Source organism: Camelus ferus, chromosome 17, assembly GCF_009834535.1.
Source record: "Camelus ferus isolate YT-003-E chromosome 17, BCGSAC_Cfer_1.0, whole genome shotgun sequence".
In the NCBI taxonomy this organism is placed as follows: domain Eukaryota; kingdom Metazoa; phylum Chordata; class Mammalia; order Artiodactyla; family Camelidae; genus Camelus; species Camelus ferus.
In genome coordinates, this window is record NC_045712.1 from 25,113,421 (window position 1) to 25,131,976 (window position 18,556).

General features: G+C 58.1%; 1 protein-coding gene across 1 annotated transcript; it reads right to left on the reverse strand.

The window, feature by feature from the left end:
* Window positions 1-1,643: 1,643 nt before the first annotated feature.
* Window positions 1,644-15,051, reverse strand: SLC38A3 (solute carrier family 38 member 3). The gene is given in 16 exon segments (XM_006174099.3): window positions 1,644-3,043; window positions 3,132-3,235; window positions 4,178-4,322; window positions 4,427-4,551; window positions 4,787-4,887; window positions 5,158-5,237; window positions 5,320-5,442; window positions 5,444-5,485; window positions 5,646-5,704; window positions 5,787-5,869; window positions 6,938-7,019; window positions 7,099-7,191; window positions 7,275-7,348; window positions 7,909-8,024; window positions 8,167-8,248; window positions 8,345-15,051. Coding segments are annotated over 16 exon segments (1,761 nt in total). The 5' UTR covers window positions 8,692-15,051; the 3' UTR covers window positions 1,644-2,938.
* Between the last annotated feature and the right edge of the window lie 3,505 nt (window positions 15,052-18,556).

An 18,556-nucleotide genomic window follows, 5' to 3' on the forward strand; every position in this document is an offset into this window, starting at 1 on the left:
GACATCCATACGGCTTCCTCCCTCTCCAAATCTCTGATCAATCATCCCTTTCTCAGCGAGGCCCATCCTGACCCACCTCCTAATCCTCCTAGTCTTCATCGCCCTTACCTGGCCATTTTTACTCCCTGTACTACTGACCATCTTCTAACAAATGACATTACTGCTGATTATGTTCCATGTTTCTGATCTGAATCCAACCCCCCCCCACCAAGAATATAAGTTCTAGGAAGGCAGGGATCTTCGCTCTGGTCATCACTGTGTGTGCAGGTGCTGAAGAAGTGCCTGGCTCATAGGAAGTCTTCATAAATACTTGGTGAATGAATAAATGAGTTCCTTTTCAGGAGCGAGGTGAATGTGTGCATGTGCGCACAGTGAGAAGGGAGCAGGGAGGGGCAGCTGCTGGTCAGGAAGACCAAGGCCCACGCTTGGGCCCCTTTACCTGAACTGTATCGTCTTACTTTTCTGTTACAAGCAGTCTTGAGAAAATGGTGAAAAGAAATATAAGTGACATCTGTGCTGCTCTAATTTTTACTATTTCAAGCAGATTAAAAATTTTTTTTTCAGAGCAAATTTTAAAAAGCAAAAAAGATGAAAAAAGAGCTTGGAAATTCTTCAAAACATAAAAATTCCTTAGCAATGACCAAGGACCTGCAGACCCATCCTCATGGAGGCTGAAATGGCTGGAACTTGACAGCCAGGGACATGGGAGATTCATTTTCAAACAGTCTTGTGGGCACCTGACTTTTGGTCACATTGCCTGCCCTCCTCCCGCACCCCCAGAGCCTGCTGTCCACCCGTCAGTCTGGTGGAGACCTTGCTGGGCAGGCTGAGACGGCCTCTGGGGTCAGGGTCCTTCCTCCACCCCAGCTGCGTGTATGTGGGAGAGTGGGGGGAGGGGAGAGCTACTCTCAGCACATCCCCCTGGTCTGAGAGGCCTGAAGCCAGGCCTGGGGTCTTGAAAGACTCCAGGCAGTCCTGCTACTGCTCTGACCTGCAGCAGTCTTTGGATGGAGGGAGTATGAGAAAAGACCCCCAGGGCCTGTTGGCAGGGTGGACCCTGCCCTTGATTACCTCCTACTCCCCGGGAGCCAAAGCGGCTCAGGCAGAGCTGTGGCCTCGTCTGGTGAGGAAGGAGCCAGAGACCCCCAAAGGGCAGCCCCTCATGCCAGGGGCACTCTGGGCTGCGGCCACCTCTAGGCCAGTGTCCAGCTCTTTTCTGGGGCCACGGGGCTCCTGTGTGAGTCCCCAGGCTGGAGTCAGGCGCCTGGGGCTGATGAGAACCAGACTCAGGAAGCCCCCCTCTGATCAGCTGGCACTCCCATGGGCCTCGCAGCCTCCAGTTTGAGGAGTTCTTTCTTCAGGGGTTTCTCAAGCTGGCAGCTGCCCTGCCAGTTCAAACTGGATTTTTCCTGCTGTCCTTTCCCTGGCGGCCTAGCCGGGTGCGGGGTCTCTCCTAACGAGGGTTTGATGCCAAGGCCTGGGCAGCTCTGTCCTGCTGGGTCCTGGCTGATTCAGGCTTGCCCTAGGCAGCAGGCAGCTTCCCAGTCCCACCCGGGCCAGGCACCTGGGGCTGCCCTGCATCCTTGCAGCTCTTGCCCTGCATTGGACTCCCCGACTCAAAACTCAGGCCCCACATACAGGCACTCAGTAACCCACCTTTATTCGCAGCAGTTTTACTATTAATAACAAGTTAGCCTGGACAGGGCATAAGATCCCTGGACTTTTGTCCCCAGACTCGAAGCACTGACAGAGAGTTGACGTGGCAGCCAGGGAGGGCAGGGGGCCCTTCCACAGGGCTCAGCCGCCTCCTGCTCAGACCCTTCCTGAAGCTGCTGGGGATGCACCTCACGTTGCCTCCTTCCGGAGGCCTCTCTCTGTCCCATTTCCTGGGGCCTCATTAATTCCTCCCCACCTCACCCCGTGAGAAAGCAGGTCTGTGCTGAGCCTGGCCCGGGCCCAGAGCTGGGTCTGAGCACGCCCTGGTTGGTTTGGGAAGCAGGGGGCAGGGTGCAGCAGGGGACTCACCCTGTCCCCACCCTCAACCCAGGAAAAGAGGCAGGATGGCCTTCCATCCCCATCCACGTCCTGGCCCCCACCCCACTTCCCAGGAACCCAGGGACCATGGAGCTCAAGAATATAGAACACAGTTGGTCTCATGTATAATATTTATAAAAGGGGGCTGCCAGCATCTCCACTCCTGCCCTAGACTGGCACCTGGGGTCTTTAGCTCCGAGGGACAGAGACGCTCTGGGCCCCAGCCTCTTTTTTCTCCCAGCAGTGGAATGTGAGCTACGGCCCGGGCTTGGGGTAGGGGGAGTCCCAGCCTCCCCGGGACTGGTGAAGGTCCAGGGCAGGGGTCCCTTGGGGGCGCCCAAACCAGGCAAACCCTCAAAAGAACCTGCTGGCCCCAGGTCTAAGGTGATGAGGTCTGCTCCTGGTGGAGGAATGGGAGAAGGGGACTAGAGTATCCAAGGGCCTGAGCCCAAGTGCCTGAAAGAGGCCTCGGGGACAGAAGGAGGAAAGGCAAGCAGGCTCAGGGAGATGAGGCCCCAGCAGCAAAGGAGGGGGGTGACCGCAGACCTGGTTCAGCTCTATGTGCCCCTACAGGCGGTGTGACCTCAGTGTCTACACCTGTGCAAAGAGGCTAAGAGGCTTGGGTGGGATCTGAGGCATCGGGAAGGGAGCAGCAGTACAGCTCTGCCCTGCTCCCAGCTCAGGAAGCCCCTGTATCCCAGGAGCTCAGCAGGGCAGTGGCCCAAGGGCCTTGGTCCTGGCTTTAACAAAAACCTCGACAGAGAGGACGTGGGACAGGGCCAAATGCCATAGCATTCACCACATCTTTCTCCTCCACCTGACTGGCCACTGGATGGGAGCAGGCGCTGAAGAGTCTGAGCAAGGGGACTAGGGTGAGTAGACCGAATAGGATAGGGGGGTCATCCTAGTGGCTTCCTCCATGCTGGCTGGTCCCCGAGACCCAGTCAATAATGATGAAGCTCAAACTCATGGTCATCAGCAAGAGGCCAAGTGCAGCAAAACAAAGGGCCTGTGGGGTTGGAAGTAAGGGTCAGGCCTGAGGTCAGGGTAATCCCCTTAGCCCCACAACAGCCCACCAACCTCCAGGCCCCTCGCACCAAGATTTTGGGCGTAGACCTTGCAGGTTCCTTCTCAATGGGCATGATGCGAAAGTAGAAGATGGCAGGGAAGATGAAGATGAGGCATGGGGCAGATGTGGCACCTGTAAAGAAGAAGGAAAGGCCACTGCTGGCTCATATCCACCTATTGGCTAAGGTTCAGGGGTGGACCCTTCAAACATTCCTGGTTGAAGGAGGCTCATCTTGAGACTCCGCTTAAGAGCTCTGCCTGAGTCTGGAGAGCCCACCAGCCCCTCCCTTTGTTCTCTGTCTCCTAGGATGGAAGGCTAGTGCTGTTGATGTCAGAAGAATCTGCCAGTGAATGAAGCTAGCAAAGAAGAAAAGGCAGGCTGAGAGATAGAGATGAAGCCTTGAGAATACTGGGCTCCTAGATACAGCTATTCCTGAAGGCTTCTCCATTAATTGAGGCAATATATTCCTTTCTGCTTAACTCATTTTGAGTCGGCTTTCAGGTATAGATCCAAGGGTACTGTCTGTGATTTCCACGCTACTCAGCCTCCAGGTCTGTGTGTTGGTCCCTGCAGACTGTAGGTCCCTGTCCCTGTTGGGTTGTGGAGTCAGTCTCCTGACTTGGGTCACTGCCAGGTTGTCTCAGAATTGTCTGATCTTCCAGCTCAGAGGCCCAACTGAGATGGACAGTGGACAGAACCCCAAACCTATAGTCCCATGATCCTGGGGCTGAATCAAGGCTCACCACTTACCAGCTGTGTGGCTCTCCCTTAATCACTCTGAAGCTCCTCATATGTGAAATGGGGACAAGACCCAATGAGATCCTTAGTGGGCCCCTGACCCCTGGGCTCCACCCTGTCCCCCAGCAAAGATAACTGACTCAGTGCTTCTGAGCCTTCAAAATAGATTAGAATAGCCTTAAGGACAAAATGTCAGATTCAAGGCCAAGCTGTGCACATGGCCAGCAGCCATCACTTAAATGTTTGATACAGGCTCAGGAATCTGCCAGGGTTGACAGAAGGGAACTTTTCTGGGGCAATACCCTGCCTTCATACACAGCAGGGCCAGACTCTCACCAATGACCCCGAAGATGCCCAGGATGTTAGGGGCAAAGATGACCAGCAGGTTGATACACGTGAGCAGGCTAAGGGCAATGAGCACGTGCCGCAGCCAGCTGAATTCCTGGTCCTGAAACATCATCTGCTGGATGGCGCGGCGCACCTGCAGGAGGAAGGGTAGGTGAGGAGAGTCATCAGTCTGTCAGCCCCATCAGTCCCACCCCTCCCCTTTGGTCTGGCCACCTGGCCACCTGCCCATGGGCTCACCGGAAACAGAACGATTGGCACTGTGAGTGTGACCGCTGTCAGCACGGCCACGCGCACACACAGGATCAGCACATCAAAAGAGTCCACTTTGCTGTAGGTGTGCAGCAGCTCCGACTCCACCCCGTCTGTTGCAGGCAGGGAGGGTGGTCAGCAGGAAGCCCGGGGAGGGGGTTGGGCTCTGAGCCTGGGTTGACCCTGACACTGTGGGGAAGTGGCAAAAGACTCACCTCCACAGCTACAGGACACAGTTAGGCATCACACACCTAATGAACGCCTATAGTGTGCAGGGTGCCATGGCCACTGGCCAGTCCCTTGCCCCCCAGCCTGGCCTCTGCCTCTGCCCCCACGGTCCAGCCATACCGTAGAAGGTGAGGTAGCCGAAGAGGGCGGCCAGGAAGTACATGACATACATGACGGCGATGGACAGGTTGGAGATGTGCTGCATCTTCCTCTTGGAGGGGCTATGGGGCAGCAGGGGAGGGGATTGGTGCCAAGCTGGGCCAACTGGGAAACCCTCATGTGCCCCGGGGTCTCTCTCTGGCACCACACGCTCATCATCTGGCAGCTGAAGCACCTCCTTCTTGCCCCTAATCTCCCCTCATGGCAGCCATGGAGATCTCTGATGAAATAACTTGGCTCCTGTCACTCCTTCCCCCCTTTAGGATCACATCCATTCTCCCCAGACCAACTCAAGGTAGCCCTCACCCCCTCTCCCAGCCATAGATGCTTACTCCTTGAGCTCTGTGTAGATGGGCAGCACCTCAGGGTGGCAGACGAAGGCGAAGGCCATGATGGGGATGGTGTACGCTGTCTGGGGAAACATGGTTCTGTGTCAGGACAGCACCCTCTACGTGCTCATCAGGAACCCTGCCCCGACCCTAGCCTGTTGGAACCTGTGTGTTGAGCGTGAAGTAGCTCGGGATGCAGAAGGCTGTGGCATCCGTCTCCATCTGCAGCTGTCCCTCTTCCTTGATGACCTCCGAGAGGCTGAAGTTGCCTGTGATGTTGGCAAAATGGAAGGGGCAGTGGGCAGGGCACGTGGAACTTTTTGTAGATGACCTAGGTGGGGGCAGGGAAGGATGAGGCTATCAGGGCCAGGCTAGGCTGCCTGGGAAGTCACTGAAGCCGCATCTAGATCAGGACTGGAGGAGGTGACTTCTGACCCATGCTTCCCCAAGAGACCTGCCCCCTCCCTCGACCAGCATGGAGGGCGACTCACTGCAATTAGGAAGAACACCATACAGCTGAGAGAGAAGCCGCTGGAATAACCTAGGTAGCCTGCAAAGTGGGGGAGGGGAGTTATGAGACTGAAGGTCCCTGCCCAGGCGTCCCTCTGAGGCCCTGGTCCCACCACACTCACCGAGCTGCCGCATCAGTGCCAGGGGCAGAATGACAATGACAGAGACCAGGATCACCAGGTAGTTCCCATTCGTGTACCAGCCCCTGCATGGATGAGAGTGGGGAGCCCAGATGAGAGCCCATTCAGCTGCAGATGGGGCTACCTGCCTGCACTCCCAGTCAGGGTCACCGGTGGTGCCACTGAGTGATGCCACTGAGTGGCCTCTGAAGAATCCTTGCCCACAGGTCCGAGTCTCCCTTTCCCCATCTGCAAAATGGGCATACTCTCAGCACTCTCCTGGGAGAGGTGAGGACTAGTGAGCTCAGCTCCTGCTTGGTAACCATCACAATCATAGTTGCTGTTGTTTTTCCCAGGACGCACAGGTCTGGGTCCAGCCTCCCCAGGGAGTGGCCCCAAGGGGCCCAGATTCGGAGTGGCATGGAAGAACCTGGCTCTGGGGGATGGGGCCTTTTTCAGGGGGTCTTAGGGACTTGCCAACCACCTGAGCTCTTTGTTGTCCCTCCTGGCATCTGTATCCGGCATCATCCTGCCCCACACCCCCAGTGGACAATGGATGCAGGGAACTAAACGGATGAGGAATGAGAGCCTCCTTCAAGGGCAAACTCAAAGGCCAACTTTTTGGGAAAGGCCCCCAAGGCCGGGGGGCCTACTCTCAGCTGCACAGCCCCTCTGCTTGTCTAGGCTGTGCTGCCAAGGGTGGGGCCTGGCTGTTGTCTCTGCTCCTACCCACAAAGCATGGTTGATGCCATCAGTGCTGGCTAAACTGATGATAGGCAACTGGGACACTGTGGGCTTAATTTCTTGGTTGGGGCGGGGGGGCTAACACCCAAGCCACGGTCAGGAATAGCAGGAGCTTAGAGCTAAGCCCAAGGCTCTCAGGTCCTCTGCGCTCATAGGCTGGGTCCAGGGTTAGGCGGGGTCCAGTTTCCTCAGCCTCATGCCTGGCCCCACATGGCCCTCCTGGAGGTTTCCCTAGGTGCCTCATAAAGGAGTGTGCACTGAATGTCAGCTCTGCTGGCAGCTCTCGCACCCCACCTCCAACCTTTCTTCTCTCTCCCACTAGCCCAGCCTGGGCTCTGCAAGTGGGGGGCATGGAGGGATAGATTAGGGCCTCCCACCCTCACCCAGCCCAACCCCACCCTGGGGCTCACGAGGTTTGCTCCTCCAGGTTCAGGAAGGTCTGTATGACAAGGGGCAGCTCGGACTTGATGATGTACAGGTAGCTGGACATGGCTGGGGGGAGAAGGGTGAGTCAGCCAAGCCAGCCAGCCTTTAGCCTGTCCACTGCCTACTGCCTGCCCGTCAGCCTCACCTCCAATGTTCTGCAGTGTGATGGCCAGGGCTGCCGCCAGCTTTCCCGGGGTCCCAAAGGCACGGTAGCCCAGCTGCTCATAGGCACGGATGCCTGTGGGGACAGAGAATCAGGACAGTCAGGAGTGCTATCCCCAGCCCACACCTCCCCTGCTACAGGCTGGGTTTGGGGCTCACCCACGATCCCTGAGGACTTGAGCAGCAGGTGGATGGAGTAGCTGGACAGTAGGGCAACAGCCGTCAATAGGAACCTGGGGAAGATGGACAAAAAGAGGCCACTGGGGCTCCGCTGGAAGCATGGGGTAGTGAGCTCTGGGAGGCCTGAGTGTGCGGGGCCTGTGTCCGAGGTGTCTGGACCCCCCATGTGTGTGGATGCTAGCTCAGCAGGCCCCAGGAGTGGCAAACACTACTCGGATTGACCCAGGGTGGTCATGACCCAGAAGGAGCCCTCTGAGCACCACCCCTTGAGTTCTTGAAACAAACATGTTTTCCATTTAGGCTGCAGGGCAGAGCTCCCAGGTAAGGACACGTGTCCCCACACAAGGCCTGGCCGTGGGGGTTCAGCCATCATGTGTGAGTGTGGTAGAAGGACAGACTCCGGCCTGTTAGGCTGGCCCCGTGTCGTCATCTCAGTGGGTTTACTGGGAAATGAGGTATATTTGTCTGGCCCTGGATGGTTTCTTCGGCCGTGGTTTGGGTTGAGTGCAAGTGCCCACCCAGTGCAGCCTGGGTCTTGGGACAGGAAACTGGCAGGTCCTGGGAGGTCAGGTTTAGGGCTCCCATCTTTAGCAGGTTTGCTGACGGCACTCACAGGAAAAGGATGATGCCCGTGTTGGCCATGGCGTAGGCGAGCCCCAGGATGCCGCTGCCCATGATGGCGTTGCTGAGGTTGAACACTGACATCCCAAATGAAGTCTTCCCCTCAAACTGCAGGCACCAGAGTGAGATAGGAGAGGGGAGGCAGGTCAGCAAATCAGATGGAGGGCAAATCAGCTTTCCCCCTCACTGTCCTTGGCCCCCCACTGCTCCCAGATGTGCCCCTGAGCCCCCCACTGCTGCCCCCGCTCACGTCGGTGAAGTGTGGCTCCTTGCTGGGGCTTTTCTGTAGGAAGCCCTCGCCCTCAACACAGCTCCGTCCGGGGCCCTCGACCCTGTAGGCACAGGCCAGGGCAGGCAGCTCAGCTCTGGCCCCCGGTCCTGCACTCTGCCCTGCCCTGCCCTAAGCCATTACTGCGTCCCTTGCTCACCTCTGGTTGCTGGCCGTTGGGGTGGCAACTGGGAGTAGCCCCTCCAAGTGTTTGCCGTTGGGCACCAGCTCCACCATCTCCATCTGCAGAGGTGCCTCCATTGCTCGGCGACCACCACCAGGAACACTAGTTCTTACACTGACACAGTCAGAAGTCACAGAGCAGACAGTCCCTCTGGTTACCCTCATGCCTTGGGCCCATGGCCCAGACTCCCACAGGAAGTGTGCAGCTGTAACACACCTCCCAGAAGTCCACTCGGGACATACATGCACATGCACCTCTGCCTGCTGCCCCCTGGAACCTGCCACTGGCGGATAGAGCTTGAATACATGAGTTCTCCAGGACATCCTGAGGGGACACCTCAGCCAGTACCTTGTGCTGCCCCCACCACACTCACATACCAGCCCAGGCGAGGGACTTCAGTTTACCCATCTGTGAAGTGAGGGTCAGTTGGATGATCTGAGTTCAGAGCCCAGTGACACCAGGATCCCAGGATGCTGAGTGTCAGGCCTCCAGACCCCACTCTGGGGATGGGCCCGGGACTGACTCCCTCTCTCTGACATGAGTGCTGGGAGACAGTTTCCTGTGCCGACCCCGTGTGCCAGGGGCCTCTGAGCCAACCTAGAATGGCACTGCCCGACGGCTGGAGGCCTCGGGAGAGGGTGAGGGCTGTGGGCCCTGTTCCCAGCCGCCCGGCGGGCTTTGCTGGCAGCCAGAACAAAGGGCCCTCTGTGGGCTGAGAGCTGGCGCTGGGAACGGCAGGCGCAGAGGCCACCCCCCCCCCCCCCCCCGGAGCCAGGAGGCCTGAGGCGGTGCTGGGTGGCTGGACACCTGGGCCCTGCCCGCCTGGCTGTGAAGGGCCCTCAGGGGGCCTTCCAGGAAATGGGTGTCCTGAGGCCCGTTCCCTGGGCCACATAGGCCTCACCCTCCACACAGCTCTGGCCTCGGGGCCATGTTCTCTTTCAACCTCTCCTCCCCTGCTGAGGAACCTCCACCCTTAGATGCCCACCCTTTGAGTAGATTCCCCACTTCCAGGGGCCCCAGGTCAGGAACTCAGGGCCTTCCTTGGTCAGATTTAGCCCTCCAGTCCTGTCCACTCAGGACCATAACAATTTGAGCATCTCTTCTCATGCCCTCTTTTCCTTGACCAGAGTCCCTAAGGTCAGCCTGTTTTCTTCATGTCCCTGCCCTGAGCCTCACCTACAGTATCTCTCCAAGGATACCAGACCTAGTCTCCAGAGTCACTCCAGACTGCCCCCTGGCTCTCAGCTGGGGTTGCCCTTGCCGGGCCTCCTGCCCTGGGCAGGCTGGGACAGGCCCTGAGAGTGTGCTGAGTTGGCAGCCTGGACAAAGCACTTTTCTCTCCCTTAATATTCTTCCCTAGCAGCCAAGCACTGTCTCCAGGGAGACCACAGCCCATGGCATGGTCATGGCCAAGGTACCTGAGGTCCTCGCTCCAGGTTCCCCATCCCCCCAGAGGGACCTGGGCCTAGACCTTCAGATCCTGTCTATAACTCATGACCAGTCACGGCTAGGCTTCAGGCTGGCCTGAGATCCCAGAGAGGACATGGAATATTCTTCCTCAAGTGGCTTCCAGTCTGAAAGGGACAAAACCCCAACACGCAACTCCCATCGTATGGCTCCTGTTGTAACTGTGTGTGAGCCACATAGTGCTGGGACTCAAAAAAAAAAAAAAAAAAATAGAGAGTGAGAGAAGCAACAAGGAAGGTTTCCTGGAGGAGAAGGTGATGGAGCCAGTAATGAAATTCCAGTAGAAGCCCCCAAGGTATGGAAAAGGAAAGAGTACCTGAGGGCACAACATGGGCAAAGGCCCTGAGATGCGGTATGAGGCAGGCTGTGAGGAGAAAATGAAGATTCCATGGCCATAGATAAGCCTGATAGGGCCTTGAAGGCCAGGTCAAGGAGTCTGTACTTCAGTCTAAGGCAGGGCTAAGGACCAGGGGGCCAGGATAGAGATTGGTGTTGGCCTGGCATGCAGACCCTCAGCCATTCCCCGAGGCTTGCAGCCCATTTTTGACAGTTCTCATCTCAGATTTGCCACTTCCCAGGCTCCTTTGCACCAGATATCAGGGCAGACTCAGGGGATAGTCCCTGTCTGAGGAAACTCACCAGCAGATCCTGACCCACTATGGGGAAAGCCCAGAGTCACCACTCTGGGTCTGAGGCCTGGCCTGGCTCTGCATCCCCACGTGACTATGGGCAAAGTATTCCCCACTCAGGACCTCAGTGTCCTCCTGTCCTCTAGGAATTCTGTGAAGTTTGGCCAAAGGAGGGAACAGAGTAAGGAGCCTCCCTGAAGCCTTCGCCCCCAGAGAGGAGCCAGGCTCTGGAGTGGGGAGATCACTGCGACCTTGGGCAGGTCATCAGAATAGCACCTATCCTGAGTGTAGCATGCGTTTGGACAGTAAATCGATGGCCCAGGCCACTGCCCTGGGGCCTGTTTGCTCTGCTGCGAGATAAAGGCCAGGAGGGGCCAGGCGCCACAGGGATCGCGCAACAGGTAACGTCCACCCACGCAGACATCACAGGGTGAGAACTCGTCAGGCACACCTCCTCGGCAGGCATTGAGTTTGGCTAATTAAAGATTTTGAGGCCCAGGAATCCAGGCCACAATGGGGCCACTGCTTGCATCAGCTGCTATGGGAAGCACACCTCTCTGTCTCTGCATCAAGGTCCTTGGAGCCACCAGGGCTCTGAGCCCAGCTTTCCTCCCCAGTGCTGAGGGACGGAAGTGGGTCTGCAGCAGCATGCTGGCTACAGGAAGCCATCCACACTGTCCTTCCCTCCATCCTGTGGCCACATGGGCTGGTGGAGGCACAGACCCCACAGAGCTTGCTGCTATGGCCCCTGGCTTCCTGTGCCTGGGTAGCCCTTACCTCAGCCCAGATCTCAGGGGAGAGGCAGCTGGCCTGGTTTAAGGGTTCTTTGTGGTTATCCCTGGGGCTGGCCCCAGGTCTAGCTCACCCATCTTTACCAGTCCCCTTGTTGGCTAAGAGAAGATGCCCTCCCCAGACCAGCACCCCTTTGCCCACCTGCTTCTCCAGGCTTCAGAAGGAAAACACCCCCCTCGGAGAAGCTATCAGTCAACAGGGGAACCGGATTCAATGGACATGGCTGGACTGTATGTTCTCAAGGCACAGCCACAGGGATTGGTGCAGAGCTGATTGCTGAGGTCAGGCATCTAGGGATAGGGTGTGTGGGAGGGTATGCAGAACAGGGGAGAGAACTAAAGCAAACTCCTTGCCCCTTCCCCTGAACCACAACTCCAGATCCAACCTCAGCAGATCCAGTCTTCCATCCACCATTCCCCCACTGTCAACAACACTGAGTAAGTGGCTAGTGTGTGGCCGACACCTGGCTAGTACTGAGGGGGTGCATGCAGGACGGGGCACGTCCAGGGAAAGGAAAATGGTGCAGAACGCTGATGTGTTGGCCACAACAATCCTCATCCCCTAGCTCGCTGGCCACGTGCTTTTGTGTTCTGGGCATCCGGAAGTGTCTAGGAGGATCTGAGGACCCCAGCTGGGACCGGAAGATGGACTTTCCTGTGACAGGGTACATTTTCTAAACACCTAACAGATGTGTAGCATTGGGCCTATCCCCAGACACCTAGGCCTTCCCTCCTGCCCAACTCTGGACCCTCCTTGCTCAGATCGCCCCCAGTGGAAGCAGCAGTCAGAACCTCTTGGCTCAAGACCTGGCCAGAGCCTGCAGCAGCCCTCTCCTTCCACTGCCAGCCTGCTGAGAAGGACGTGCAGCCCGAGGCCCAGCTGAGGCAAAGGACAGGACATCACGTGGCTGTGGCCCCCCAGGGGCAGGGGAGACCCCGAGCCAGCCAGCCAATCCTCCTTCCTACTGACCCGGAATCCCCTGGAGGCGGCCAAATATTTGGACAGCCGGACTTCTGGCCCCAAAGAAAGCTGGAGCAGGGGCCCAGGGCAGCTCAGGACTCATTGGAGACCCTGATGGGGATGCTAAAGGCAAGGTCAGCCTGGGGAGAGGCGCCATCCAATGTCAGGAAGAAGCAGAGTGAGGCAGAGGGAGGGAAGAGAGAGACAGGGAGAGAAAACATACACACATGTGTCCATGCATATTGATGCAGACCAAGAGACAGACAGAGGCACGGGGAGAGAAAGAAATGCAGATGGATACAGAGGGACGCAAACAGAGAAAAATACTGGTGGGTAGACATTCAGACAAGGAGACAGAAAGAGACAATCAGATCGGTGAGAGACAGAGACAGAGATGGCCAACCAGTTAGAGATAGCCAGATGGAGAAAGAGACAATGAGACAGCAAGAGACGGCAAGAGACAGCCAGTGAAAGACAGTGTCCCAGAGGGAACAAGAAGCGGAGAGGGAGCCAGAGGTTCAGTTGAGGGGGGTGGCAGGCCCAGTGGGCACTGCAGGGTTGCCACAGCATTTCCATGTTCCTACAAGGGCAGGTTATGCCCCCATTAGCCAGACGCAAGACATCTAGAGGGTAGAACTGAGCCCACTAGGGCCACAAAGCCAGGCGCAGCTGGAAAGCCCAGAGCCCCAGAGTTCAGCACCCATCATTTATCTACCTGCACAATGGGAAACATACACTGAGATGACAGTCAGTCGAAGTGACCCTGTCCTCAGCGGCCACGCACGTGTGCAGACGTGCCGGCTGAGAGGCTGTGTACAGGACGTGGCCCGCAGAGCGGAAATTCAAAACCAAGCCACCCCAGGTCGCTGGCCGGAAAGCCCCTCCTGCCCCAGCAGCTGGTCCTTCCCTTTGGCCCCCAGAAGCCCCGCCTGGTCCTCTAAAGCGCCCCCATCCTGCATCTGTCTTCTTATCCAAAGTCCAGCCCTCCACCCACCAGACTGAGTATGCACAGGGCACATAGTAGATACTCAGTAAAAATTAAGTGAATGGAATGAGTTCTAAGTTTTTGGCAAGCCACCAGCCCATTTCATCTACTCCAAGTGGCGCCTGGCTCCCTGGACATTTCTGCACTAGAACATCTTCCAGCAGCGCCCCTATCCTGCTACGGTATAGGCTGCACATCCACCCCAGGTTGCTGTGCACACAGATGCCAACACTGTACCTCTCTTGCAGCCAGCCACTCCCCCAAAATATTTTTCCCCTCACACTGAGTCCCTGCAACCTACTCAGCCCAGACTTTCCGGGTGCACTCAGTTCAGCTCAAAAACCTTCCCCACCCCTACACAGAGACCATGAACCACCCAGCCTGTCCTGTTGTGTTTCAGTTTTTCCATTTGTCTGGGGATCCAAGCCTACTTGTTAGAGCAGCAGGCACCAGGACAAGAGCAAACAACTCTCATGGTCTGGCCACCTGGAGTCCTGGACTGTGAGTGTTTGTGACATGAGCCCAAAGAACTAGTACTGAACAAAGGGTGGCTTGAGAAGCCGGTGAGGACAGGGGTTCTATGGGCCCAGGCAGAACAAAGTTCTGAGACATACACCCCTACTCTCCCCAGAAACAGTCCCTTGCCCCCAACTCCAGACCTCTTGGCGATGTGCCAGGCCTGGCCTCATCCAATCAGATTCCTCCCACCTTTGGTGCTTCCTGCAGGAAGCCTTCCATGGTTGTGCAGAACCTTCCCGTCTCGAAATGGTATTGTCCCCGGATTTCTCCAGCTTTCTATGCTCCACAGTGAGAATCTCAGAGGGATTTGCTTCCTTTCCAGAAGGAAGTGAGCCCCCATGCCAGACTGTACTGAAGAGGAAGGGCCTTTTCAGGGACAGCACAGGGGTCCAAGGCAGTCATGTAAGGAAGGACAGGACTGGCAGGCTCAGGGAAGGATGGGCCTGGGTCACGGTGTCCCCCCACGGTGCAAGGACCTTTGACTTACATCCTCTCAGACCTGTCCTAGAGCCTATACCTTCGCTCAGGGCTCAGGTCACTGTGGGGGAGAGGGTGGATTCCCACAGGCCCCGCCCCTGGCCTCCCCCTCCCCTGGTGTAAACAAACGCACGCACTGGCTGTGGCCAATGGAAGGGGCCAATCGGGCGGGGGCGGGCTCCCGCAAACCAAGGCAGGGTCTTTTCCCTCTGCCCCTGTGCGCATTGCCAGCTCTCACACCCGGTCCCAGAGCTCCGCCGAGAGGAGTGCAGACCGAGCCCCGCCCTCAGGCCAGGGAGCCACACACACCCTGCGCTGGCCGTGCCCGCTGGCCCGGCTGCAAATGGCACGGGCTCTGGGACCAACATGTGGCCTGCGGCCCCTCAGGCAGCCTGGCCGTCTGTCTCTGCCCTCAAGCCCCTGCCTAACGCAGCGGGATAAATATACCCGGACTCCCGGCGTGCCAGCCGGGCCGATATGCTTGTCAGGCGCCCGTCGGGGCAGCGCTCCAGGGTCTGCTCCCGGGCCCTCTTAGGCCCCCGTCCGGGACCCTATCGAGCCCGTCCAAGTGGGCCCTGCCTCGGGAAGTCCATGTCGTGCCACCAAAGCCCCCAACAAGGCGTCCTGCCGCCTCGGCCCCGGTTGCCGCCGACCTCCTGCTGTCCTGCCCGGCACTGTGAGGGGCCCCGAAACGACGAGGTGCCCCGCCCGAGACACCAACTCAAGCTCGGAGCTGAGTCTCGACTGGCGAGTCCTCAGACCTGCCCCTAGAGCGCAAGGGGCCGTGACTCCCCGGAGGCCAGGGAAGCTGCCCAGAGCCCGGCTCCGGACGCGAGAGTGGACAGTAGGGCTCCGCCCCCCTGGTGCCCCTGGGCGGGGGGTCGGCGCCCCAGCGGTACCTGGCCTCACAGTTGGGGACGCGCGGTGCTCCGCTCCGGCGGGTGCTATCCGCTCTGCTCCCGGCTGAGCGCAGCGGCGGGGGATGAAGGGCGCCCGGCCCCGCCCCCGACCCGCCCCCGGCCCGCCAATCCCCGGCGGCCCGCGGGAGGAGGGGCTGGTCGGGGAGAGGCGGGGGGCCCCCGCAGGCCTGGAGCAAAGGGGCAGCTTGTGCGCTAAGGAGCCCCTAGGTAGGAGAGCAGCTGATTCGGGAGGGGCTCAGTTGAGTCTTGTAGGGGGAATGCTTCAGTCCAAAGCAGATTCTCTCTGAGTCTCTGAGTGCCCCTTAACCCTTGAAATGCTCTGCCCTCACCTCCCTGAAGCCAGAAGAGGCTCTTCAACCAAGAGGAGTGGGAAGAGGGCCACGTTTAACCTCAGTGACGGGTGCTCTGAATGGGGGAGTTTCACATATCACTCAGGCACAAAATGTCTTTCTGCCTGCCTCACCCTTCCCAAGCAGAAATGGGATAGGGTGAGGACAGGGCCTCCCTCATCAATTCTTCTGTCTTCACCCCAGATATTCAGAAGAGATTGAGGGTAGACAAGGGTAGGGGCAGTGAGGACAGGAGTAGAGTAAGGCCTGGCTCATGCTGAGCCCTGCCTGGAATCTCCCTGGCCATGCCCCCACCCCCCCATTTTCTTATGTCTAAGGAGTAGGAGGCAGCTGTGTCTGCCCATGGGAAGTGGGGCCTGGGACTTGGTGCCTTGGGGAAAGGGGTTGTAGGGTGGCCCTGTTCTTGGCTGGGGGCTCCTATCCCACCCCTGCCTCCTTCCCACCCAGGGCCTTGGTGCTCAGAGGTGGAAGTGGGTGTTAAGCCCTGCCACCCCAGGCACAGCCAGCAGGGAGCTGGGGGAGGTCTTGACCTTGGGGGTGAGCTGGTGGGGGGGATTCCCAGAACAGCTGTGTCCCTTGCTTCTCAGCCACTGGCTCTGATCCGATTAATCCCATGGCCTCTGCTGTTCCCAGCCACTGGATGTCTCTGTGTCATGTCTGCCCCCCTCCCTGGTGCTGGGGAGAATACCCTGGGAGGACTGTCCTCGCCCCTCCCCTGCCCTGGGCTGGGAGTCAGGACTCCAGAGTTCTCTTCCTACTGACTCACAGCACCACCACAGTCAAACCCTAGCTTACCTCAGTTTCCCTCTGTGTCACAAGGAAATGTTTCTGTCTTTTCCTCTGGCCTGAGGGAGTGGGGGTAGGGGGAAGGTCTGAGTGCCAAGCCGGCAGGGGACTCAGCTTCAGCTAGGAGTGCAGAGGAGGGGCTGGGAGGGCTAAAGAGAAAGGCATTAGGATGGTGCCGATCCTTGAAAATCTCAAACCATCCAAGCTCCTGCCCTGCTGATGGCCAAAAAACAGGAAGGGACGGGCTCTCCCTCTCAGTTTGGAGCTGGTGTAATCCCCAGATCACAGCTTACCTTGGCCATGAGAGACTCCAAAGGGGCTTGAGGACTGCCTATGGGACAGAGACAATAGGAGAGGTGCTGACCAGGTCTGACTCAGGTCTGCCCCCCACCTCCCACCTCCAGACATCCTGGATGCTCACAGAAGCCATTTGCAAAGGGCTAGGAGCTCCTACTGGTAATTCCTGAGGAGTCAGGCATGGCTTCAAGTTCACCTAGCATGTGGGTGTTGGGGTCCTCAATCCAGACTGGAGGGATCAGGGGCCAGCTGGGCTGGGCTGCTGTGGGAGGCCCAGAGGCAGTATGATGTGGGGTCCTGGGCCAGGCCAGTTGTGGCCAGGCTGAGAAGAGGAGCTGCCTGTTTGTTGATGCTAGGGCCTGGGCCCCAGCCAGGGCAAACACAGCTTGGAGGCCTTTTCCGCCACCTGCTGAGTCTCCCAGCCCGGCCTGAGGTGGCTGGATGGCTGGCATCCGTTATGGGGCTATGAGAGGTACCGAGCACCTTCTTCCAGGGGCCAGAGGGAATGTCCACCCCCGCAGCTGCCGTGTTGGGGTCAGCCACCTGCGTCAGCCTTCAGCCCAGCCCCCTACCTCCACTCCCCCATCTCCAGAAATGGAGACACTGGCCCAAGATGCTATCAGACATGTGAAGCAGAACTTAAGGTCCCAGGATCACTCGGACCCTCCTTCCAGGATCCTGGCAGCCCTTTGCTTTGCTTCTCTCTCTTTAGTCACATCTTCTCAGCTTCCAGCTAGGCAGTCTCCTCTCACCATGCCAGCCCCTCCCCTGGCACATCACCTACACAGTGCCCCAAGACCCTCTCTGACAGTGAGGCCCCATCTTCACCTCCAACCCAGATCCTAGCATCTGTATCCACTGACTCCTCAGACCCCCTGCAGGCACCTGCCTCTCACCCAGCTGGCCTCCCTGACATCCTCCCAACCTGCTCCTCATCCCAGTTGGCATCTTCACCTCCTCTGCTGCCTGGCTGGCCACATACATTCCTGCTGTTTGAAGAATGTGCCAGCCTTCAGCTCCCTGTGCTTCTGCCCTCCTGGTTCCCCATCGTGTCCCACCTCCTTGGCGAATTCTCACTTGTCCCTCAACACCCAAATAGAAGATCAGCTCTGAGAACCCAGCCTGATTCCCAGGAAAAGCTGGCTCTTCTTACATGTACTGCGACTGCTTTGGCCCTCCCACCACTCAGCCTCAGTGTCTCAGAGAGCTCTGTGTGGGACCTCTAGACAGGAAAGCTCCTGCCAGCTTAGAGCATGTGGATCAGGAAAAGCCTGATGGAGGAGCAGTCTGTGGGCTTGACTCTGCCAAGGCAAAGAAAGGCCCCTGCCAGCGTGGGGAAGAGAGGGCACTGTGGATGGAAGAAATGGCTTTGCCACAGGGAAACTTGAGTGTGAGTGTGGGATTAGCACCAATAGGTGGAGGGCTGTGTGCAGAGGCAGGACCCTTGGACTGGAGTCATGTGGAGGGCTTTCAAGGCCTCACAGGGGAGGGTGGTTCTCACCTCCACACCCACAGCTTCTGACTACACTCTGCCCAGTTTGGTGTCTGGGAGGCTCCTCTCCACATGAGCAGAGGTTTAGGGGTATGGAAGTAGAAAGGGGACCCACAGGCAAGCCCTCTTGTCTAGTTCTCCCCTGGCCTGGGTCCCCAGAACTGCTGGTGACCTCTTGGCTGAAGCCTGGCCCCCAGTCCCAGAGGGCCCTCCCTTTCTCCCCTGAGAGCTAGCCCCCAGCTTCTGTGGCCACTGAAGCAGCTTAATGAGCCCAGGGCACGTGGGCCATGCCACTGCCTATGGGGAGGGCTCAAGCCCCCAGGGCCACCCGACCAGGTCCTGACGTCAGCAGCATTAACCATCCTCCAGGCCTGTCTAATTTCTGGTCGGTGGCCAGGCCAGGTCAGTCCCACCAGAGCCAGAGTTGAAGGCCGAGAAGATCCCCACCTGGAGGTTGAGGTCAGGCAGGGAAGTCAGTGGCTGGAGGTGACCACAGTAAACACCCCTCACCTCC